The sequence below is a fragment of the Leucoraja erinacea genome, chromosome 18 (genome assembly GCF_028641065.1).
Source record: "Leucoraja erinacea ecotype New England chromosome 18, Leri_hhj_1, whole genome shotgun sequence".
Classification (NCBI taxonomy): Eukaryota; Metazoa; Chordata; class Chondrichthyes; order Rajiformes; family Rajidae; genus Leucoraja; species Leucoraja erinaceus.
Window position 1 is genome coordinate 19,870,057 of NC_073394.1, and position 25,430 is coordinate 19,895,486.

General features: G+C 39.4%; 1 protein-coding gene across 2 annotated transcripts in view; it reads left to right on the forward strand.

Moving 5' to 3' along the window:
- The window catches only part of tmem9b (TMEM9 domain family, member B), a 35,462-nt gene extending 12,197 nt beyond the window's left edge, over nucleotides 1–23,265 (forward strand). The window contains exons 4-5 of one of the 2 annotated variants that reach the window (XM_055649494.1): nucleotides 935–1,066; nucleotides 19,089–23,265. In XM_055649494.1, the coding sequence (XP_055505469.1) occupies nucleotides 935–1,066; nucleotides 19,089–19,244 (288 nt within the window). In that variant the 3' untranslated portion in view covers nucleotides 19,245–23,265. Of the gene's footprint in view, nucleotides 1–934; nucleotides 1,067–3,470; nucleotides 3,675–19,088 lie in introns of those variants that run through there. The other variant, XM_055649493.1, reaches the window with a different exon arrangement.
- Nucleotides 23,266–25,430: the final 2,165 nt, after the last annotated feature.

A 25,430-nucleotide genomic window follows, 5' to 3' on the forward strand; every position in this document is an offset into this window, starting at 1 on the left:
ATTTAAAACATTTAAGCCATAAAAGCTTTCTTCCTAATAACACGTTTTGCTTAATTCATTTTTGAAGTTCAAATGTATTGCATAATCTAGTGGTAATAAGTGGGAACATCCTTTCTTGTATTTCACTCAATTTTCCCTTTTCATGCCACATAGCATATTTAGGCAAGCAACTTTGATATTGCTGAATGGAAACAGTTAATGTAACTAACGATTAAAAAGTTTTCACTTTTTTTATACTGTTTGAACTTGCTTGGTGGTGTGAAATGTGATGTATACTGGCAACTGTGAGATGTACACCTTATGTGAGTCCCAACATCCAAGACCGTCTAATGGTTGGAACAGTGCAGCACAGGAACAAACCTTTTGACCCACAATCTCTTTGCCGAACACAACAAGTTCTTGAAGTAAACTTACTAATTTCAGATTGGATTTACTACTCCTGATAATTTCTCATTGATTTTATGTTGCTCTACATATCGCTCTCCATTTGCTCCACCTGCTTCTCACAACTTCTTGAATTACAGACTTGAATTATAATACTCCTGATCATTAATTGTTCTTCTACCGGGATAAACTATTATTGTATGGTTGTGGGCAGCATAATTTCTGGTGGGACCCCGGGATTAAGATTGTTTGATATCTTGTCCCGATTGGAAATATTTTGCTCTATTTATATCCACTGAAGGGGCATTGAGGGATGTATCAATGTTATTAGGACTGATAATTCTTGAAGCTTATACCTAAGAGTGCTCAATGTGAGTTCAGCCTTTCCAAAAATATTCATCATCACCATGTCGATATCTCTCTCAGCTTTCCTTTCCAAGTCCTCCCAATTTGCTTCAGTAGAGTCAGGTTTATTTCATAACGTTCAAGAACTGTCATTCTCATAGCGCTGGCAGAAAAATCTAATTAATGTAATCTAACTTGTCTGCAGGTAACGATTGTTATTTATTTGTCTATCCTGGGCTTGCTGCTGCTTTATATGATCTATCTGACACTGGTGGAACCCTTGCTGAAAAAACGCTTGTTCCATTCAAGGCCATTGCAGAACGAGGAAGACTTTGGGGTGAGTTCAAATACAACTGCAAAAAGTGTTAAATATTTACATTGGTAATGAATAAAGGTCTGATAATAGTCTATGGAACATACAGCATTGGTTATTGGATGAGAAACAATTTCATATCTGCCACATGAAATACATAATTTTTGAAATTTAACATTTTTAATTGCTTGTCAATTTCAGTGGTTTCCTGTAGTGTAACTAGCAGCCTGTGTTCTTAAAGAGACAGTAGGGATGCTCCGTCCATGAGAAAACTGAGACCCGTAATAAAGAGGACCATAATAATGAGGGCAGACTAATTACAAGAATGAATCTTGATCAGATTTTGCGTTTAATATAAATGATATGCAAAGGCAGTTTAATTTTGTCATGAACCAACCATGTTCTGCTGCACAGCTAATATTGTGTAACAGGCACCATGTTACTAGACTAATGAAATTTCAGTGGGTCTTTGTCTACTGTATCATATCTGTTGCAAGGAAGTAAATACAGGGACGGCACAATGGCACTGAGGTAGAGTTGTTTCCCTCTAGTTTGTATGTTCTCCCTGTGACTGCATGGGTTTTCTCTGGGCGCTCCAGTTTCCTCCCACATTCCAATACATGCAGTTTTTTAGGTTAATTGACTTCTATAAATGGCCCCTAGTGTGCAGGATGTGAAACTGGATTAATATAGAATTAGTGGAAGTGTGATCAATGGTTGGCGCATACTCGGCGGCCTGTTTCCACGCTGCATATCTTAACTAAATGAACCAGAATAACAATTTTAAAAGCTAGTTTCCTTTATAAACTTGGATATGGGAATTTAAAATTGTAAATATTGTTGAGGAGATAGATAATTGCATAATTAAAAAAACATTTCATGACCACATTTTTAATTTGAAAATCATGATAAAACTATGGCATCCTCTACTATTTGCAACTTCATGATTTCTAAATGTGTATAACTTAATGTGGAAATATCTAAATTGATGTTGATGGTTCAGTATTTCTCCACTGGTTCTGCTGTTTGCAGATTTATCACCACAATCAAGGAAGATCATTTGAATTAAGCCTTTTATGAACTAGTCCCACTCTGATGTGCTCAGTACATTTTATACAATGTTGCAGGAGATCAAATTGAGATTTGATGGCAGTCCAAGCAATAATAATTATCATTTTAATAATTATATTAATAATTATTATTGCTTGGTGAATTTTTAAAAGTTTAATAATTGATGTATTTTAATTTCAAGATATAAGGGAATTTTAATTTCATGATGACTGGTGGTCTTGGAGTTTGAAATGAACTTGCGAAAGGCAAATCGATGGAGGATAGGATACTAGTAAAAGAGATTTTGGTGAGTTGACTGGAGGTTGAAATCCTCTGCCTCGGAGGGCGGTGGAGGCAGGTTCTCTGGATGCTTTCAAGAGAGAGCTAAATGGGGCTCTTTAAAAATAGGATATGGGATATGGGGAGAAGGGGATATGGGGAGAAGGCAGGAACGGGGTACTGATTGGGGATGATCAGCCATGATCCCATTGAATAGCGGTGCTGGTTCGAAGGGCCGAATGGCCTACTCCTGCACCTATTATCTATTGTTATCTCCAGGTATTTTACCAAATGGTGAATGACAGGTATTAAATCAAGCTTAAAGATTGAAGTTGAGAAATTAAATTAGTAGGTGGCACAATGGTGTGTAGGACAGTACTGGTGTACATGGTGATCACTGGTTGGCATGGTCTTGGTGGGCCAAAGGGCCTGTTTCCACACTGTATCTGTAAAGTCTAAGGAACATCATTATAACAAAACTAGGAGTCAACAATGGCATAGATGACGAGCAGTTGTATTAAATTTGATATCGTGTTGGATGTTCCACTTGTGAACAGAATGCTAAAGTGGGTGGTATTGTACCTAGTGCACTTGGTTCTCAAAAATTGTAGCAGGATTTCGACCGTTTGAGCAGATGGGCTGAGGAATGGTGGATGGAATTTAATATAGAAAAGTGCAAGGTGTTGCATTTTGGGAAATATAACCAGGGCAGGGCCTACACGATCAATGGCAGAGCTTAGAGCAATTGTAGAGCGGAAGGATCTAGGAGTGCAGGTAGATAGTTTGATGAAAGTTGCGTCACGGTGGTCAAGGTGCTATAAGGTGGTCAAGAAGGCTTTCAGCACATTGGCCTTCATCAGTCAGAATATTGAGTATAGAGATTGGGAGGTCATGTTACAATTGTACAAGACATGGTGGGACCTCATTTAGAGTATGGTAAACCCTTGTTATAATGGACCATGGAAGGGGGAGGGAGAATGGTGTTTGTAATTGCTCATTGCTAAAACAGAGTAAAGGATTATCATTGTATAAGTAGTATAAACAAGTAACTGCAGATGCTAGTTAATACACAAATGAACTCAGTGCTGGTGTAATTCAGCGGGTCGGCAGCATCTCTGGAGAACATGACTTTGTGACGTTTCGAGTCAAGACCCTTCTTCAGGTCTGGAACTGGACCTGGGATACGGATAAGTTAACGGGTGCAGCCTGCTGGCGGCTGTGTGAGACGCAAGGATCAACGTATTCATTGGCCACGGCTCCGGGTGGCCCGAGTGCAGGTAAGAGTTGACGGAGGGAGTAGGACTCGTGACCTGAAGTGGCCGAAGAAGCTATGTGAGCCGGGCTGGTGTCGGCAGCTGAGCTTGGAAGTGGCCGGGGAGGTGGTGCTGGCCAGGGGTGGAGTTGGCAGCCCGGCCTGGAAGTGGCCAGGGATGAGGTGCGGCCACAGTTGGCATAGGTTGCCTGGCCTGGTGGCGTATCCCAGCCTGGAAACTTCCAGGGAGGTGGGACAGGCGGGGGCTGGCGTCGGCAGTCTGGTCCAAAGATCTTAGAGCGGAGCAAGATGGGTTACTCTCACGCAAATGCGTAGGACGCTCATGGGCAGATTCATGAGTGATTATAGGACCCATTTTAGCAACCAGCCCCTGCCATCTTGTTCCGCCATCTTGCTTCCGGACAAAGATCTGATCGTTGTTTCCGCCTCTGCTCCCGTATCTTCGCTTTGGTCTTTGACTTGGGTGGGGAGAGGGTGCGCGGTTCGGGGGAGAGGGGAGAAGGTGTGTGAGGCCCGGGGCAGCGGGGAGGAGGAGTGGGAGGCCCGGGGCAGCGGGGTGAAGGAGTGTGCGGCCTGGGGCAGCGGGGAGAGGGAGTGTGTGGCCCGGGGCAGCGGGGGAGAGGGAGTGTACGGCCCGGGGAGAGGGGGTGGGCGGCCTGGGGCAGCGGGGAGAGCGGCATAGGGGGGGGGGGAGACATTGTAGTGTGGGGGGAGGTGAGGGAGGGAGTGCCGGGGGGGGGGGAGAGATGAGGGGTGGGATAGGGCCTAGTGTGTGTGAAGTTGCGGGGAGGTTTACAATGTTTCTTATTTAATGTCCCTTGTCTAGTCTGAAATAAAGTTCATCATTGGATATAAAGATCAGAAGAAATATAATTGTGTGTGTTATATGATTATATACATTTATATCACATTCATGTATGTTTGTTTATAAACATTTTATTCTTTAACAAGAATTAACAGAATTATGAACTAACAGAATTATGAATCTAACCTTATAAGCACAAACACTGTTCCCCCGCAATGTTAATTACCCTGCGAGTCGGGTCGGGTAGGTTCCGGTTACTACAAAATCAACTCAAACACTGCTTGTGAGCCATTTAAAAAGAAATGATTTAAAAAACATTAAAAAAGACAATTACCAGAGTCAAATTTTATTCTTGACAAGAAGTATGAACTGACAGAATTATGAATCTAACCCTATATCACACACACAAACTGTTGCCCCGCAACATTGATTACACTGCGAGTCGGGTCGGGTCAGGTAGGCTCCGGTTACTGCAATGGGCGGTGAAAAATGCCCAAGATCCCCTCCGTAGCGAACTACACGTCAGCCCATTGTATTTTGCAGGAGTGGCCTATCTTGCTCCGCTCTAAGATCTTTGGTCTGGCCTGGCGGTGAAGGCCAGTACGTCCGTCTGCTATAACCAAAATCTGTTAGAAAGAGGTCTGTAATAAAGAGGGTTTACAGTATTGTGCTTACTTTTGGTCACTCTGTTGTAGGAAAGATGTCAAACTGGAAAGGTTGCAGAGAACATTTACGAGGATGTTGCCAGAGTGCCTGAGCTATAGGGAGACGTTGAGCTGGGTAGGACTTTATTCCTTGGAGTGCAGGAAAATGAGGGGTGATCTTATGGTGTATACGGTTATGAGAGGAATAGAAAGGGTAAATGCAGTATTTTACCCAGAGTAGGGGAATCAAGAACCAGAGGACATACGTTTATGTTGAGGGAGAAAATAATTAATAGGAACTTGAGGGGCAACATTTTTATACAATGGGTGGTAGGTATATGGAACGAGCTGTTGGAGAAGGTAGTTGATGCGCGTAGTATCATCTGGGCAGGTACGTGAATAGGATAGGTTTGGAGGGATATTCTCCAAACACGGGCAGGTGAGACTAGTGCAGATCGGGCATGTTGGTCGGCCTGGGCAAATTGGACTGAAGGGCCTGTGGCAGTATCTTGGGGAGGGAATGGAATTGATTGCAACGTTTAATAATGGTTTTAGGAGGGTCTAAAGAAGATGACTGGTCTTTTCTGTATTGAACTGGAGAATATTGTGGCTTATTCAAGAGTGGACATCATGCATTGAAGGGCTCAAGAGACATTGGAGCTGGATTTGATTGTTGTCTTTGAACATTGGAACCCCAGAGCTGTCCTTTGATATTGCCAAGGAGTAATGGATGAAACTTTGTTTTCTGTTTAAAATCAAAGCTCATTCATTTAGAAAATGTCTTTGACTAGTGCCTTACTTAAATTCTGATATTGCAAACCCTACCACATCAAGCCTACATCATCTTACCACAAATCTGTTTCAAAAGGTCAGCAGCTCTCTTGCTCCTGAAATGCATGGGTTGAAGGGACAGGACTCAGTGGCTACTGAGAAAAGAGAGGAATTGCATGAGGAGTTGCATGACATGTGGGTCTTGCACCTGAGGCTAGAAGAAGGTTTTTCAGCCCCTCGTGTCCAGACTGGCTCACAGAACGATCCCACTCTCTCACTAAGTATTCTTGTAATTTCTTCATGTTTAAACTAGTTTTGGAATCGTATGAAGTCAAAGCCACACACAGAGCAGAATTAAAAGCTTATAATGAAATTTGAGAATGAGGAAAAATTGAGCTATTTTTAAAAAGTCAACAAGTACCTAACTTTGCAGTTGTCTTGCTCTTAATAAGTAGTCAAACGTGTATTGTCAGAGATTGATAGGTGATAATCCTAGCAGATTATATCATTTTAAACTATAGAAAACATGCAAAATGAACAAAACAAAGATGTTATTTTAAAATTACGTTACCTATAATTGGAGAGTTCAATGTTCACCCCTCCCCCCCGTCCCCTTCCACCTATATCTCTTCTTCTGACTTCATAATTTGCTCCTCTTCTCATTCCTCCTCTTTTCTCCTTAGTTTATAACCTTTCGCCGCCTCTTCATCTCTCGCCTTTGCCATCCATCTGCCAATGAAACACTCCCACCTGTATACACATATCACTTGCCAAACCTTTTCCTGCCCCTCCACCACTTTTCAGCTTCCTTATTTCCGTTTTCCCCCCCCCCCCCCCGCCCGCCTCCACACAAAACCGGGTGGCACCGTGAGCGGCCCCCCGCTAGCAGCTCGTGTGTTTTTTTTTTAAAACTTTTTTGTTATTTTTAATGCGTCTAAATGTATGTTTTAATGTTTCTCGGTAGATTTGATGTGCGGGGTGGGGGAAAATAGGGGGAAACCATTTCCAGTCACTTCCCTCGAAGGAGATGCAACTTTTTCCCATGTCGCATTTTCACCCCCCCCCTCGCAGACTAACAACTAGATTGGTGCAGCCTCTTCAGACCCAAGAGCGGCAGCCCAGCGCTTCTAGCCACGGGTGCGGTGCGGACTTCAACATCGCGGAGCTGCGATCCTTTGCCGAGGATTGTCAGTGTTGGAGCTCCGACCGCGGGACCTGTGGACTTTAACATCGTGAACCCGAACCCGTGGCTTCGGTAAAATTTGAAATTCTCCCTAGTGTTTAGGATAGTGTTAATGTAAGGGGTGATCACTAGTTAGAGCGGACTCGGTTGGCCGAAGGGCCTGTTTCCACGCCGTATCTCTAATGTCTCAAGGCTTTGTGGGGGGTAAGTGCGAAGCATTGGCTCAAAAATGATGACCGAGCAAACAGGAACAGTCTGTTTTCTTGGGTGTTGCTTTCTGCAGATAACCCTGTCATTAAATTAATTATCATTCATCAAATGAACAGACAACATTTTGGGTGGAGATCCTCCTTCAGATTGATCGGCGAACAACGTTTCATGTCAGGACTGTTCTTCAGACTGATTTTACCAGTTATTCTTTTATAACTCTTCTTTGTTTGTGTCAAATCTCCAGCAAGCCAGTTTTGATCCAGGCATTTGGTGCTGTCTCTGTGAATTTCTTCATTCTTCAACCAACCGTATGGGTTTCCTTTGAGTGCTTAGGTATCCTCCAATGTCCTAAATTTATGCTAGTAGTTTAATTCACTACTTAAATTGTCCCTACTGCAGGTACATTCTCTTGCACTCTGAACTATTTTGTACTGCAAAATGGATTAGAATTATTTGAATGTTGGTTTGAATAAAAGTGATGTTGCTGCTCATACTTTGCATCCTGAGAGTAAAAGTCATCATTTCCAATTGGATACTCAATTAAAAGATTGAAGCTAGTCTGTGAAGTGAGAAATACATCCCAGGGGTGATGGACCTTGCTAACGTATGAAGATGGAATGCTGCGGCTGCCTATCCTGATGGCGAAATGTGTACAATGTTGTCTTGTGATTGGGTGGAAAAGCATTTTGATGGAGGAAAGGAGTGTGTAGAGAGTGGAAGAGATGCAATTTGTATGATCGTTTTTATCACAGGAAAATCTAGTTTAAACATACAGCTTGGGAATAGGCTCTTCAGCCCGCCATTGTCCACGGCCACCACCGGATACCTGTTCACACTAGTTCTATGTTATCCCACTTTCTCATCCACTCATCTACATACTAGTGGCAATTTAACAAAGATCAATTAATCTATACACCTGCACAATTTGGGATGTGGGAGGACACATGGTCACAAGGAGAGCATGTAAACTCCACACAAACAGTGCCCAAGATCAATATTGGTTTGATAGATTCTTACTTTGAGCAAATGAATTAGATGGAAAACTCCATGTAACTCATTTGCGAGAGTCCAATCTTTGTAAATAGTGAATGCAGGAATTCCTGTAAAATAGAAGAGACTTTTGGGTGATAGACAGCCTAAATAGATGGTAGAGTCAGATACCCAAATATTTTCCATCAGTTTATATAGGTATGTGCTTTAAGGATATGACCTGTATGGTTATGTACTTAGTGCTGGAAAATAGAATCGGGTGGGGTAGCAACTAATTGCTGACGAGGCCCTTCAACTATTGTAAATATCTTTGACAATGAGAGCCATTTAATAAACCTGTTCATAATTAATATATTATTTCAATTATAAGCCTCTATGAACAGTTTTAAAATACTTTAAAGAACAGTTAAATTACGAGCAGTCTTAAAGTTAAATTAAAATAGATTATCAAATCCCCTGAAATCCCAGAGATTTAATCCTTCAAGATAAATGTAGGTATAAATGAATAATTCAGGGATTTTTTTTTTAGAGTAGTGGGGGCACTTTCGGAGCAGGTTTTTTATACAGCGAGTAGTGGGGACATAGAGCACTTTGCCTGGTGTGGAGGTGGAAGCACAATAGTGGCACTATTCAGACAATAGTGGCATTTAAGAGGCTGTTATGTAGGCACATTGGATGTGCAGGGAATAGAGAGATATGGATCATGTATGGGTAGATGAGATCAATTTACTTAGCATTATGGTGGGCACAGTCATTGTGGCCTGAAGTACCCATTCCTATGCTGTACTGGTTAATGGTAAGTATGATCAGGCACAAAACTTAAACAAATTATTGTACACACTTAATTTTTTTTAACAGATTCTGAGTGTTTGTGAAAGTCCGAGATATACAAAAACATTTAAATTCCTGAATCCTTTTCAGCTGGTAAGTCAAGGGAAAAGACTCTGCCTAGAGATTCACCTGAGTTATGAATGAGCTTCGAGGGCAGGTGACTAGTGAAACCAAATAGCATGATAGTCAGTGAAAAATTCTGCCATCGTGCAATTCCAACTGCACCTCCTAGTGCACAAACCTACAATTGTGAATTCACAGTTGAAGTACAATGAGAACTCTTCACAGATCTGTTTTATTACAAAAAGTCAAACTGAAAATTGTCAACAGAAGAAAGAATTATGGACCAGTGATATGTAAGACTGGGAAATTTATGAGAAATAGAGGTAATTTGGCCAATTGTGTTTATGCCAGTTGAAAACATGTTATCCAGCCTGATCCCACATTCTACCATTAGGCCCATTACTCTGCAAGTCAAAGCTCTTGAAGTATGTTCTACAATGAATGAGGGCACCAGTTTGTTGAGCATTGAATTCCAGACTTCTACTATCTTCAGTGAAATGTTTCTTCCTTCACTTCACTAATCTTACTGGCAATTAACTTTGATCTGTGGCTTATGTTTTTTTTTTCCCCTAGGGGAAATGCTCTCCCTCCATCTGCTCTCCTTATAATTTTGCACGCTAAATTTTGCAGGCTTCCTTCAGCCTCCTCTGTTATAAGCTTATTCCAATTTTTCTTTGTTGTTACAAATTTCTAGTCCTGGCAAATCTCCTCGATGCCTTGTCTCATACATTCTCATCTTCCCTGTGAGGTTGTGACCAGAACTCTATGCAGCACTCAAATTGTGGTCTATCTCAATTGTTGTATAAACTCCCTGGTCTTGTACTCTATATTTCAGATAGCAAAGGAAAGCACCATATGTACCAATTTGTAGATCATGTCAGTTATCTTTTAGGATCTGCATACGTGAACTCGTGGGTACCCGAACATCAATGAATGTGTTTATTGTATGTTTCCTTGCCTTTGTAACCTTCCTGAATATATTCCTTACATTTCTCCAGATTAAATTAAATTTGCTGTTTTTGTACTAAACTGACTAGATGAATAATTTATTATCCTGCAGTCTAAAGCTCTCCTCTACGGTACAGAAGACTCCTGCAATGCCTCTTTAGTTCCAGGTCTAAATTATTCATCTTGATTACTTGACCATGGGGTTAAGTACTGAGCTCTATGTAGTCTGTCTAGTAACAGCTTTCCAGTGACAAAAATACACATCTATTATTACACATCTACACTTTGTTTCCTACAACTTAATCATTTATGAACCCAATTTCATCTTATTTTGTAACCAATGAGCATTTACTGTTTTGATCAGCAAAGGCTGTGACAAGTAGACAGGTACATGGATAGGACAGGTTCGCAGGGATACAGTCCAAAAGCAGACCATTGGGACTAATGTAGAATGGACATGTTGGTCGGTGTGGGCAGTTGGGCCGAAGAGCCTGTTTCCACGCTGTCTGACTAGTTCTATGACAAGCTCACTCATACCCATCATACGTTTCACAGTTGTTTTAACACAGCAACCTGCGTGGCTTTATTGATATCTATTTTGATAAACAATTATGCCCAACCTAATCTAACCAAATTATTTTTTTGTTAATTACGTTTAATGGATATTTATTGTTGGCTAGGACTTGGTAACTTGTTTCCCCTCCAAATGGTCAGCATGATTCTGCATTCTTCCAAATTTGGAATACTGCAAGGTTATAATAAATTGGAAAGAGATGAAAGCAAATTCTTGTTTTAAATTGGGAATATAATAATTGGAATTTAACATAGACATTATTAAAAAGCAGTGTAAATATGTGACTAAATAAAATGAAAGTAAAATGTGTTGGTTTAATTATAACTCCTAATTACTTGGAAGCCAAAGTCTTAGTGATGCAGTACTAAGTCAAAGAAATGCGATTATGGTGAGTTACCCTGTCTCATCCAGGGTAACTCATCAAAATCGGACTTCCAGGATTTAATTGACTATTAATCAACTTCCAGGTGATTTAATCCCCCCCCCCCCCCCCCCCCCCCCCCCCCCCCCACACCATGCTGATGTTTCCTGGAAACATTCATTATTTAAGGTACAGGACTACGTCAAACAGTGCAGAACAGGAACTTCGGCCCATTCTGTCTGTGCCGCACATAATGCCAAGAGCAACTCTTATCTCTCCGTATAAAATCCACATAATTCCCTGCATATTCATGTGCCTATCCTAGAGTATCCTAAATGCCACTGTTGTGTCTGCCTCCATCACCCCATCAGTATGTTTCAGGCTCACCAGGTTTAACGTGATGCTCACCGTCATAAATTATTGGATTCTCTTGACTTCCCTTTCTAAATAAAGGAACAACATTAGTTGCTCTCCAGTCCTACTGGTCCTTGTCTGTAGCTAGAGAAAACGCAAAGATCTTCATCAAGGCTCCCACAATCTACTCTCTTGCCTCTCTCAATTTTAATAAGATTCATGCATTTAGGAGACTGCAGTAAATAAAAGGAAACATTTATTACATCTGTTCAAGCTAAACGAGGACACGTCTATCATCCAGGTATAACATTGCAACTCCAATAAACAGGTGCACAGAGTTACAATGCAATAAATTGCTGAAAATATTTATGCTATTTATTGCTTTTAATGTGTAAATATGTTCTATTTTCTCTGAGTATCGTACTTTACATTTGTTTTGTACTCTGCAGGGGTATCATCTTTGGTTACTGACCACCATTCTATCCACCTGTGTGTATACTATAAGACATCTGCTGCAAAGCAATGTTTTCATAACATAACATTTCCAAATGATACCAGGCTGCAAATGCTGTATTGACGTGAAGCTGCAGTAGACAATCCGAGATGGCCATACTAACATCACCAAAATAGCTATAGAGATGTATGACTGCCCATAATGTATTGCTGATGAAAAATGTTGGATGCTGAATAAAAGCTGTTAGCCTCATGATGCAGAATGACCACTGGTAATTTTGGATGTCGCCCAGATGACATGCAAAATATTTCATTATATTTAAGGGTCTGAATTTTGATTGGGTGTTTTGGCATCTGAAATCTTGGTAAATTATTCAGATTTGCTATAAAATTACAACATAGACAGTTCAACTGTAATTATTCTCATTGTGATGATGATGAAATGTAGTTTAAAGATACAGCCCTATTCCAAAGCATGAAATTTGGCAAACATCAAGCAACTTTTTGTGTATAACATGAATTTATGGAGCAAATAGATGACAAAGCACAGTCCCATGGTTCCTGGAGGTCTGTGCCAAAAACAGAAAATCAAGGAAGAACTCGAATAACATTTCTGTTGGAATTCTTTGAAGAAGTAAATAACAGGACAGACAGCCAGTGGATGTTATTTACCTACATTTTCAGAAACCCTTTGATAAGGTGCCGCAGGTGAGGCTGCTAAAGAAGATGATAGCCCATGGTATCAAAGGGAAGATACTAGCATGGATAGCAGGTTGGCGGGATGGCAGAAGGCAACGAGTGGCAATAAACTTAGCTTTAGCTGGCAGTGACAAGCAGTTCCGCAGGGGCCGATGCTGGGGCTGTTACTCTTCAGTTGTATATTAATGATTTGGATGAAGGGATTGAAGGCTTTGTGGCCAAATGTGCAGATGATACGAAGATATGTGGAGGGGCAGGTGGTGTAAAGAAAGCAGAGACTCTGCAGAAGGACTTTGACAAATTGGGCAGGGACGTGGCAGATGAAATACAGCATAGCAAAGTGTGGAGTCATGCATTTTGCTAGTAGGAATAAAGACGTAGAATATTTTCCAAATGGGGAGAGAACGGAGATGCAAAGGGACGTGGGAGTGCCGGTGCAGAATTCCCAAAAAGTTAATTTGCAATCGAATTGATCGTGAGGAAGGCAAACGCAATGCTGGCATTTATTTCAAGAGGTCCAGAATACAAAAACGGATTAAATGCTGAGGCTTTATAAGGTGCTGGTCAGACTGCATTTGGAGTATTATAAGCAATATTGGGCACCATATCTGAGAGGTCCAAAGGAGGTTTTGCAATGATCCTAAAAAGAAATTCACTCAAAAATCTCTAATATTTGTCATTTCCACCCTGGGAAAAAAACTCTTACTATCTACCCTACCCATGCTACTCATAATTGTATATACTTCTAGCAGAATACAATACCCCTCATCTTCTGATGCTCCAGAAAAATGTCTAAATGTGTCCAATCTCTAGGTGAAATTCCTACATTCTCTCCAAAGTCTCCATATCCTTCCTATTTTGTGGCAACCAGAACTACACACAATACACCAAATATGGCCGAACCAAAATTTTATACATCGGCCACAAATTCCAACTTCTATACTCTGTCCCAACCGATAAAGACAAGCATGCTGTACACTTTTTTAAATCATTCTATCCATTTGTGTCTTGCTACTTGCAACCAGAGACCCTCTGTATATCAATAGGTCTGCCATTTCCCGTTTACTTTCCTCTTGCATTTGGCCTCCCAAAATACACCTTGATTTTGGCTGGATTAAACTCCATCTGCCTTTTTGACTCTCCAACTAATCTGAATTTTATTGTATCATTTGACAACCTTCCATGCTATCCACAATTCCACCAGTTTTCAGGTAATTTGCAAGCTTATTGTATCGCCTTCATTTTCATCTAAATCAGTGTGGAACCTGCACATTTGCTGAGATATTCTTGTTGGTTTATCTATCAATATGTTGGACTGGTCAAACCAGATGGGGTCTGGGACAGAGGACAAACTTGCTGAATTCTCCAACTTTTATACTGGTTAGACCTAGCACAGGAACCACGAGTCCCATCATTTAAGTAAAGGCTGTAAGGCCACGAGGAAAAGGTAAGAATATGGTTAGCCATTATTTAATTGTGTTTTTTGGCTTATTTTTCTTTAATATTTTTTTCTCATGTTTTTACTTTTTTTTTTGAATGGCTGATATATAAAGAACTGTTGAAAGGACCTGATAACTTTGACAAATGACAAACTTGGGAAGTAGTTTTGCTATTTTACAGAGGTTTCTTTTCAGCAATTTTGCAAATGCACTTGCTCCAGTTTGCCTATATAACCCAATGACATTGCACAAGGACTATGCCAGTTGAGTCTAAGAGACTTTGCACTTGCAAATTCTGATGCACAGAAGATAAGTGCAAATTTGAGAGTAGGTGGCAAGACACTCAACAAGATATTCCATTATGTTTTCTGTTCTGTTCACAGATTTACTGACATAGAAACATAGAAAATAGGTGCAGGAGTAGGCCATTCGGCCCTTCGAGCCTGCACCGCCATTCAGTATGATCATGGCTGATCATTCAACTCAGTATCCTGTACCTGCCTTCTCCCCATATCCCCTGATCCCTTTAGCCACAAGGGCCACATCTAACTCCCTCTTAATTATAGCCAATGAACTGGCCTCAACTACATAATGTGGCAGAGAATTCCAGAGATTCACCACTCTGTGTAAAAAAAAATGTTTTTCTCATCGCAGTCCTAAAAGATTTCCCCTTTATCCTTAAACTGTGACCCCTTGTTCTGGACTCCCTCAACATCGGGAACAATCTTCCTGCATCTAGCCTGCCCAACCCCTTAAGAATTTTGTAAGTTTCTATAAGATCCCCCCTCAATCTTCTAAATTCTAGCGAGCACAAGCTGAGTCTATCCAGTCTTTCTTCATATGAAAGCCCTGACATCCCAGGAATCAGTCTGGTGAACCTTCTCTGTGCTCCCTCTATGGCAAAAATGTCCTTCCTCAGATTAGGAGACCAAAACTGTAAGCAATACTCCAGGTGTGGTCTCACCAAGACCCTGTACAACTGCAGTAGAACCTCCCTGCTCCTATATTCAATCCTTTTGCTATGAATGCTAACATACCACTCGCTTTCTTCACTGCCTGCTGCACCTGCATGCCTACTTTCAATGACTGGTGTACCATGACACCCAGGTCTCGTTGCATCTCCCCTTTTCCTAATTGGCCACCTAATCAGCCTAATCTGACATTGATGGTTTCAAGCATTTACTATTTATTTTGTTTGGTAGTGGCTTTTATGACTTGCTATTTTTTTTATTGAGATATTAATTTTATTACCACAGTGAAAAATATCAAAAAAGGAAGTGTTAAATGCCATTAAATGGCATTGTTGAGATCTTTCTCGATAATCAGGTTACTCAAAGGATGAGCTCAATTCATTAAACATGGCAGAACGTTGGATAGCATTTAGGACTGGAACCTTGATTTATTTAGCCCTTGGTCATTTAGCCCTGAACTTCTAAAGCCATAAATACTACCTTACTGCTGCCATTGCCAGAGTTAGGCCGCAATTTGAATGTGAGGATTTATTTATCCTTTGACTCAACCACTGATTTATTAATGAAGCCTTTGAATGCCATTTTTATTTGTGGGATTACTTGCAAAATAAGTGTGCCATAAGGACAGTTGTGCAAATGATGGATTTCGAACTAGCACTGGGTGCCTCTGCTTTTAAATATTTGTGGTCATCTTTGTTGACAGATGTCTTTCTGGTATTGTATTTCTAAAGTATATGCCCCAGGCTCTATTTAGAATATGCTATGAAAGACAAGGAGTTGACCTTGCTATATTTAAAAAAGAACAATTCTTAATTGCAAAATTGTTTGACATTATTGAATTCTTTCAGAGGCAAGATTAGAATTTTAACCTATTAAACTTTGCTTATTTTGTATCTGATTATTTATAAATTATATCATGGAACAAATAAGGTTCCTATGCAATTTTGAATCTTAGTGAAGTTTTGTGAAATGGACAGATAATCTTGCTTTAAATGTAAGCATGGGCAGTTTCTGTTTGTGAGGATTGTGCCGTTGGATGGATTTACTTGTCACTGAAGTAGTTACTGACATTTGCAAAACGTAAATTCACAAGCAGAACAGGTAGAACGTGTTGCCTCAATGTTATTATGAAGTGCCAACAAGCATTTGAATTGTAAAAGCAAATTTCACCGCATCTTGACAGTTTTGCTGTGGAAACTCAACCGTCCAACAGAACCTCTGCCGCCCCAAGCCATTTCTAAGCATCTTGGCTCAGGTGCAAGAGGCCCTTGCCCCAGAACTGCAGGCTAACAGAACTTTGGAGATACTGGAACCTGACATTCTGAAGAAAGTTCTTCACTTTTATTTGTGTTTGTAGAGTTTATCTAGTTTACATTTCATTTACTGAGAAAACCAATGCAGACTTGCAGGTGTTCACCTAAGAATGAAGATTAATGTGAGTAATTAGAGCATTTGTCGGTTAAAAATACAGCTGTATTCTTCAGTACTGTTTTGCATTTTCAACAGAATGTTTAGGGGTCGCTTTTTTCCGATTCACTATCGTCCAGCAACTCTGTTTATTATTTAACATTGTGCACTTCACCTATTCTGCTTAGTATCAACTTAACATGGGTCTGTTTGTGGTCTCCGATTCCACCAAGATATACGAATAGTTATCTGCTCATGTATACCAAGTATGCACATTCTGTGTCTTATTGGAAAGACTCTTTAGTCAGGTGGTTGTAGCTGTTGATAGCTGGATTAATAAATTAAACAACTGATATCCAATATTCAAAGGTTTAAGGATGTATCCGCAGTTGTAGCAATTAAATAATAATTAGGGTATGTTTTTATTTTCATAAGATGGTTTGCAGGAGCTGATTGTGAAGTAAAGATTTGACTGATTCAATAGATAGCATCAGGAATTATAACTAATTCAAGCTTTTTAAATATTATTATGTTACTGTCAATGGCAAGTACATATCCAACATAACAAAAGCAATCAACAATTTCATCACAGTGCTTATGGCACAATGTATAGCTTATTTATACATGCAGGACACTGAAGTGTAATAAGTCTGGGATTCTTTACAAGCAACTTTGAAAATGAATAACAAATGCAGAATATTATATATTGGAAATACACTAAAATATTGATAATCATATATTGATTGGGTATTTTGCTGAATATTTTTAAGGCAGAGATGACAAATTCTTGATTAGAACAGTTGCCAAGGGTTATATGGAGAAGGCAGGAAAATGGGATTAGGAGGCAGAGATCAGCCGTGATTGACTGGCGGAGTAGACTCGATGGGCCAAATGGCCTAATTCTCCAAAAAAATGAATTTATTGGATTATTTGGAAATGCTGTAGTTTCAGCATCTGTCTTGCTGTGGTCCTGGTTCTTATGCTCATTTAACCCCACTGCGGCCACGTTTCTCTGCTCCCATTAAACTCACTGGCTTCAATGCAGATAAAATAAAAGGTTTTTAACTTTTCACAGTATATTTTTGCACAATGAGATCGATTTGTTCCACACACTTATTGTTGTAGCATTTCTCACTTTTGTGGTAGTTATGTTGAATTTCAATAATAAGGGTATTTCAACAGAAAGGCTATTTCAAGTTATTGGCATGAAACATGGCTACTCTGTAATGGTTGCACCAAATTAGACTATTTGCCATGTAGAATGCTTTTTCAGACAGTTAGCAGTAACTTTTCCTAGTAAGGTCGCACAATATAATTAAAAGTTTACAATCAAAGTGAAATGCTTTCTCATGCAGTTGGCAATTCCTGTGAAGATTGTATAAATTGCCAATCTATACATCGTGAATTACATAAAGAAGTCATTTACAACAAAGGTTATTGCAAAGTTCTGCTTAGGTAATTATAATTGAATGAAACACAGCTGCTCTGCTATTGGAAACTGTTTTTCATATGGTTAATAATATTTTTTCCTAGGAACGTTGTACAACCAAATAAATGTTTCCAATTGATTCATCGCCCTGAATTACAATTCCACCATTTTTTTTTTTTTTTACTCTTTTTCTTTCTTCATCTACTTTCTGGCACACTTGGTTCTGGAACGGTATCGCAATGATCCGCCTAGGCTGGTGCCGAAATGTCAGCCCGCAAAGTCGGCCTTGGCAGTTGACTATAGAACGGAGCTGCTGGAGTTCTAGAGCCGCGGCCGCAGGGGGCAAATTCAACCCGTCAGTCGGTCGCATAAACCCTGATACGGTCAAGATTGGCCGCCTCACCCGGCCTAGGCACCACATTATCGTTGGGACTTCCGGGGGGGGGGGATTTTTGTCTCTATTAAAGGAGTTGCCGAGCCACCAGGAAAATTGGTGGTTGACCTGTACATAATCTTAAGTGGTTTCAACAGGTTGTTCCAAGTTTCACTTTATCTGTGACAAATGAATGAAACAGCTACACATGCAAATGCATTTGAAAATGCAGAATTAGACATGTTTGCAGTAGGTAGAATAGTTTATCATATGGTTAGCAATAACTTTTCCTAGTAAAGTGGCACAACCTTATAAACGTCTCGAATTGATTCAGCATCATGAATTGCATAAACCTGCTATAGGAAAGATGTTGTTGCAGGAAAGAGTGCAGAGAAGATTAATGAGATTCTTGCCAGGACTTGATGGCCTTAGCTATAGGGAGCGTTTGAGCAGGCTAGGACTTTTTCCTTGGAACGCAGGAGGATGAGTGATGATCTTAAATGTATAAGATCATGAGGGGAGTAGATAGCACAGAGTATTTTATCCAGATTGGGGGAATCAAGTACCAGAGGACATAGGTTGAAGGTGAGAGGGAAGATATTTAATAAACTGGAGGGGGGAGGGGTTACTTTTTCCACACAGTGTGGTGGGTTTATGGAACAAACTGCCAGAGAAGATAGTTGAGGCAGATACTATAACAACATTTAAAAGACATTTGGACAGGTACATGGATAGAAAGGTTTAGAGGGATATTGGCCCAACTCGGGCAAGTGGAACTATTGCAGATGGGGCATCTTGGTCGACAAGGAGAAGTTGGCTGAAGGGACTGTTTCCATGGTGTATAGCTCTAGCGTATCTGTTAGTCCAAGGTTTCTACTTTCGTTGATTATTTTGTATATCTACTTCTATTTTGTCTAAAGTGCATTTGCTTCCTTTTAGGACACACAACCATTTGCCAACGCCCACGATGTGCTCTCCCATTCTCGTTCACGTTCTAATATGTTGAATAAAGTTGAATATGCACAGCAGCGCTGGAAAAGACAAGTTCAAGAACAAAGGAAATCGGTCTTTGATCGTCATGTTGTCCTCAGCTAAAAACAATGAATTTTAAAGAATGTACTGGAAATCTCAGTGGATCGACAGAAACAATCTGACTGATTTCTCCAAGGCATTACCTGCTGGTAGAATTTCTTTAGCTTTGGCACCTTGATGTCAATTCTTTGACACCTGAGTGTAATGTTTGATATTATCTTGTAATTGAAAATTTTCTTTAGTATAGTTTACCGCAACCACTGCCCATCAATAAATTATGATTTTGCTAGGGAACATGTTGCACAGGATAATATGATTAATATTAATTAAATCCTAATTATAAAATACTTTAAATTAATATATTTTCCTGGTTGCTTTAATTATCTGGTGCAGTTACAGAAAGAATCTGCAGTTACATGGGATATTGATATGCTATGAAAATAATAATCTTAATATGATCACAGATGATTGTTAATGGAACTAATTATTTTCAAGAGTTTACGCACTCCCAGTTTGGGAGAAGAGCCGAAGACTTTTGTTGACACTCAACACCGAATTTTCATTTTCGTTTTTAAACTGAATTTTTAATGAATTAATAAAGCCTAAGGATGACAACTATAAACATAATTATGAAGGCGGCTGATCAAGTATTATGCTAGTACGTGTTCTGGCTAAGCAGTTGTTGTTTACAACCGATCCGATAAAGAATAGAAAAAGATCATCAACATCCACTGATTACAAGATTAAATAGTTAGTCTCGTTTGTTGTTGCAGACTCGAGCATTGCAGAAGTTAAATATTTCTTTTTGAAAGATGATATTGACCTATGATACACTTTTAAAGTTATTTGTTTACACCAGTATTGTATAGAAGTGCCTGTTCTTCATTCTATATCAATAGATGAGTTTTCAGGAGAGTTAGATCATGGAGAGTTAGGTCACGGTGGCGCAGCGGTAGAGTTGCTGACTTACAGCGAATGCAGTGCCGGAGACCCGGGTTCGATCCCGACTACTGCTGTCTGTACGGAGTTTTACATTCTCCCCGGTACCTGTGTGGGTTTTCTCCGAGTGGGTTTTCTTCAGTTTCCTTCCACGCTCCAAAGACGTGCAGGTTTGTAGGTTAATTTGCTTGGTAAATGTAAAAATTGTCCCTGGTGGGAATCGGATAGTGTTAATGGGCGGGGATCGCTGGTCGGCACGGACCCAATGGGCCGAAGGGCCTGTTTCCATGCGGTATCTCTAAACTATATGTTGCATTCCAACTTTTCTTCCTTTCACCATTTTGACCGTAGACACTCATTCTGGAGCAAGATTTTGTTGGTGTTTCTAACAGCTACATTACTAAAATGTTAGGGAAGACATTATATTGGGAACTGTGCTATTGTGGAAAACATAGTCAAGATCAATGCTGTTTGTGTCTATTTGAGCACGTGAAGTATTGGGCAACAGTTTAGGAGCAGATCATCTTGCCAGTCTATGACATTTTTCTTTCCTTCAACTGATGAGACCAGATTGCATTGTCTTTCTCTGTCACAACTGCCTTGCATCAAATATTTGTTATTTCAATCCAGTGATGGGACAATACATTTTTCTTCTCTGCATCAGTACTCTGATTCCAAGGAGAGGAGGCCAGACCTGTATAATTAAATATTAACATGATCATTTACATTTTTATTCCATATGTTGTGATTTTTCTGTGTCGGTCTGCGAAATCTACTGATCCTATCTGCTGTAGGTTTTCTATCCAAAATGTTTTGTAACCAGCTCTGAGACTGATTAAAAATGGGGATTTCACCTCTATTGCATGAGAAAGGCCACTCTTTCATGACTGCATGTGTGCAAGGACTCATCTAAATCTATCTTGCCGAATGGGGTAAACTGGACAACAGGTGCCTTCTAATACAGAGGTACCATCTTTGAAATCTATTTGATATACCAACATATTGCCAGTTGCATTTTTACTGGTCACTGTTGGCCGCACAAACTTTAAACAAGCTTTTAAACTGTACTTGTTTATTTTTTACACAGGACAACTCTTATATTGTACTCTGAAATGACAATGATTACAAGTATGTTTAAATTTGAATTCAAAATATATCATGCCACAGAACATTTATCAGATTCATCTCTTTAATTTTTGTTTTGTATTATTCATTCAATGGCTATTATTCTGACCACTGGCTGCACAATTAATTGCCTGGGTCTACATAGGAATTAAAAAAAAAAACCCATTCTATAATTATATGGAATCGACTACATAAGACTTAAATTAAGTGGTATTTCTCTCTCAAATCCTTTTCTCCAAATTCTGCAAATGTACATGGTCTGGGAACTTAATGTTTTTGTTGCAAGTAAAGATTAAATCTAAAAATCCTTACTCTTATTTAGAATCATACAGCATAGAAACAGGCCCTTCGGCCCAACTTGCTGATGCCAACCAAGGTGCCCCATCTACACTAGCCCCACCTGTGTTCATTTGGTCCACATCCTTCTAAACCTTTCCATCCATGCACCTGTCCAAATGATCAATTCAGTTGCTGTGAGCAATGTAATTATATAATGTGAAGAAAAACATAGTTGGATCATTTTTTGCACAAGGATTGCGTTTTGAAATACATTTAAATGGTATGGTCATTAATATTCTTGTTACCCCATCTCAGAGTTGCCATATGTTGAAATGCCTCGTTGAAATCGTCTCAATTTCACCTCAACAGGCCACAGAAGCAAACAACGACTTTTGTAGTTATTTTTTTTGTCGATTTGTAGATTAATTCGCCTCTATAAATTGTCCCTAGTCTGTAGGGAGTGGATGGCAAAGTAGGATAACATAGAACTAATGTCAATGATCGATGGTCAGTGCGGACTCGGTGGGCCGAAGGGCCTGTTTCCATTTTGTATCTAAACCAAACTAATTAAATGGTAAAACATTTTCCTGGTAGGCTTTAATGAAACATTTTTGTTTATGTCAATTTAATTAAGTAATAGCTTGTAAGTGTTACGCAGACTGATTAGCCACTGAAACACCCGTATTTCATTAGATCAACTGAACGATTAATTATATCTTTCTGATAGTCTCGCTCTCCATCACCTTCAGTATTTCCAATAATTTATTGAATTCATGCATGCAAATATTTATGGAAACTCTTTAAACAATAGATTATCACTGAGAGTGTTACATTCCTCCATTCCACTGAAAAATGTTTAGCTTATCTCTAATTCTCTTCTTCAGTGTTTTTTAAATTGTGCCTGTATTCATCATCAACAAGCGGAAACATTCTATCATTCTTTACTGCATCATTTATTATTATCATTAAGCGCTACCAAGCCATTTCTCATAATCATACATAAGAAACATTGATATTGGTAAATTAAATAAATTTAAAGATAAATTTGCTGATATTCTCTCCTTTAACCCTATTTTCTATTGGCATTGGCGCTCCAGCTCTCTTATGTCAGCCTGGGTAGCTTATTGTTGCAAGTAATTCAAAAGGTTATCCTCCAACAGCGAGTGTTGTGAATAAGCTTTTTGAATGAGCTACTTGATGACTGTTTAGGATTTATTCAACTGCCATGGTTAGACGATGGAGTTACCAAGTAGGTTTCAGATTTTTATCCCTGTGGCAAAAACAATCTACAATTTTATCTTTCAAAGAAGACTTTATCAGACTTAAAAGTTCACAAATCATGATCGCTACAATGTAGAAGTCGACCAGTCCGCATGATGTATATTCAGGTTATCACCTTTATCCATTTTCATTGTATGCATGATCAAACTATAACAAAAATAATCTTGCCTAAATTAAATACCGTTAAATATGCTTTGTTTCAAGTTTTTGGTTAAATAGAGCTAATCCTCATATTGAGGCTCATCCAACTGCCTGCCAAATATACATCCAAGGAGGTTCAATTTGACTTTGCATAATCTCTTCTTCCCTATCAGTTGAATACGCCCACCCATCAAACACAGAAAATTAGTAAGATATAGATTTGTATTTGTAATCTTTAGCACCCTGTTTTAAGATGTACAATGAAACTTTGTATACTTTTTTTCTTTAATAAATTTTATTTCTGTACTACTTAACAAAATATTTCTATCATTGCTTCACACTTCTCTGGGGTTGTTTCTATTCAATGGGCCGTACTTGCTAAGCATTCTAAGGAAGTAGAGACGTTGGTGTGCTTTCTTGGCCGTTGCTTCGATATGGCTAGTCCAGGACAAGTTGCTGGTAGTATTTACTCCTCGGAATTTGATGCTTTCAAACATCTCCACTATGGCGCCGTCAATGTTAACCGGGGTAGGTGTAGTTTGACGTGAAGTTCTCCACCTCTCGTGCAGAATTCAAGACATTTCCCAGGCCAATGAACTACTTTCAATATACTTACTGTTGTATCACAGGGAAACAACATAGTAAGATCCCATATCAAGGAATAAGGCGAGTGTCAATGTCCTTTTTATTAATGCTAATTGCAGATTTATTGATTTGAACTACTGTGATTTGTAGTGTTGATATGAACAACTTTGGAACCCCTCTGTTCTTTCAAAGATTGCATGGGATTTCTCTCTACTTAACGCCATGGAAATGCTCCATGAATGAAATAAGGTAAACCAAGACACCCAGAACTGTATGAGAGTGTTACAATTGTATATTTGTCTCTGGCGTAGAGTTTAAATCCTCTGGAATTTAAAAAAGGAGTATCTCCAAGTCATTGCTGATTAGTGCTTCTAGTAGAACACTAATCCTAATTTTATAAAACGATGCAAAGTGTAAGTAAATTAATTAGATGAAGTGTGTTAACATTTTTTTCCTTTGGACATCATCTTTACCTTTTATTCCTGCTCTCATTTCTGCACAAGTTACACTGAACTGCATCTGGATATTTCTCTTCATTCCACCTTTGATCCCAGGTTAGAAAAAGGCTTTGTGTATTCAGACTGTACCATTCTTCCCAAGATGCTCAGATAGGTTACCACATCAAAGGCCATTCCCTTTCTTACTTAACACATACTGTATGCACTTTCCATCTCATTCCCAAACCTTCTGGCTGAAGTCCACACCATGTGTCATCTTTATTCATTGTGATTAGGAAAATTAAGCTTTCTAAAATGTTGCTAAAATATTTTAAATGTAAAGAATTGATACCTTATATAGGTTAATGAAGTCATATGCAATATTCTTCAGAAAGGAAAATAAAGAATTCCATCTAATTATACAACATCTTACAAACATACCTTTTCCACATTATACTCTCAGATTTGTAGAAAGGTTATGGAATTCTTGGTTCTTGGTTACTTGATCCTCCAAAATATTCCAATTGGAATTTAAACTGGAAGTGGTGAAGGGAGGGATTAAGCCAGAAAGGGTTATTGGGAAGAAAGTGCTACTTTAAATTTAGTTGCATCTGGTTGGGTAACTGTAGTTTGGTGGAGATTATTCCATGCTTTAATTGTGCGTGGGAAGAACGAATTGCTGTACACGTCTGTCTTTGTAGCTGGGATCACAAATTGGATCGAATGCCCTCGTCTGCTCCTAATTGGTTTGGGGTTGAAGTAGGTCTTGTGATCTATGTCTAGCTGACCATTTAACATTTTGTAAAAACAGGTCAAACGGTGAGCTTCACGTCTGTCTTGGAGAGGGTTCCACCCCAGAGAATTCAGAAGTTTGGTGACACTCGCTTCTCTCTCATAGGTGTTAGTAACAAATTGAGCGGCCTGTCTTTGGACACGTTCGATGGATGAAATGATTTTATCTGTGTTTGGGTCCCAAGCTGCAATTGCGTAGTCCAAATGAGGTCGAACGAGGGTGAAATACAGCTTCTCCATGACAGAAGCTGAACAATGATGAAAGTTGAGCCTCAGGAAGTTTAGGACACCTGTTGCTTTCACTGTTGCATGATGAGTCTGACCATTCCAACGCAGATCATTCTGCAATTTGATGCCAAGATACTTTGTTTGGATTCTTCAAGGGTGTATTCATAAACATCAATCATTTTTTTCAGTAATGTACTAACCATAATTGTACATAATGGGAACAAGATGTGTAATAATGATAACTGTACCTTGGAATACCTTATTTTTCTCCCGTCTTGTGCATTTTCTCAGGAATCAGGAACAACTTGCTTCCAATCGGTCTCTGTAGGTTCTGATACCCAGTAAACCATATGTTTTAGAGTTTCTTGGTCCTACCATATGCTTCATATTGGGGTGACCTTGATTCTGAACTGTAATTACCACAGATTGAATAGTTTCACAT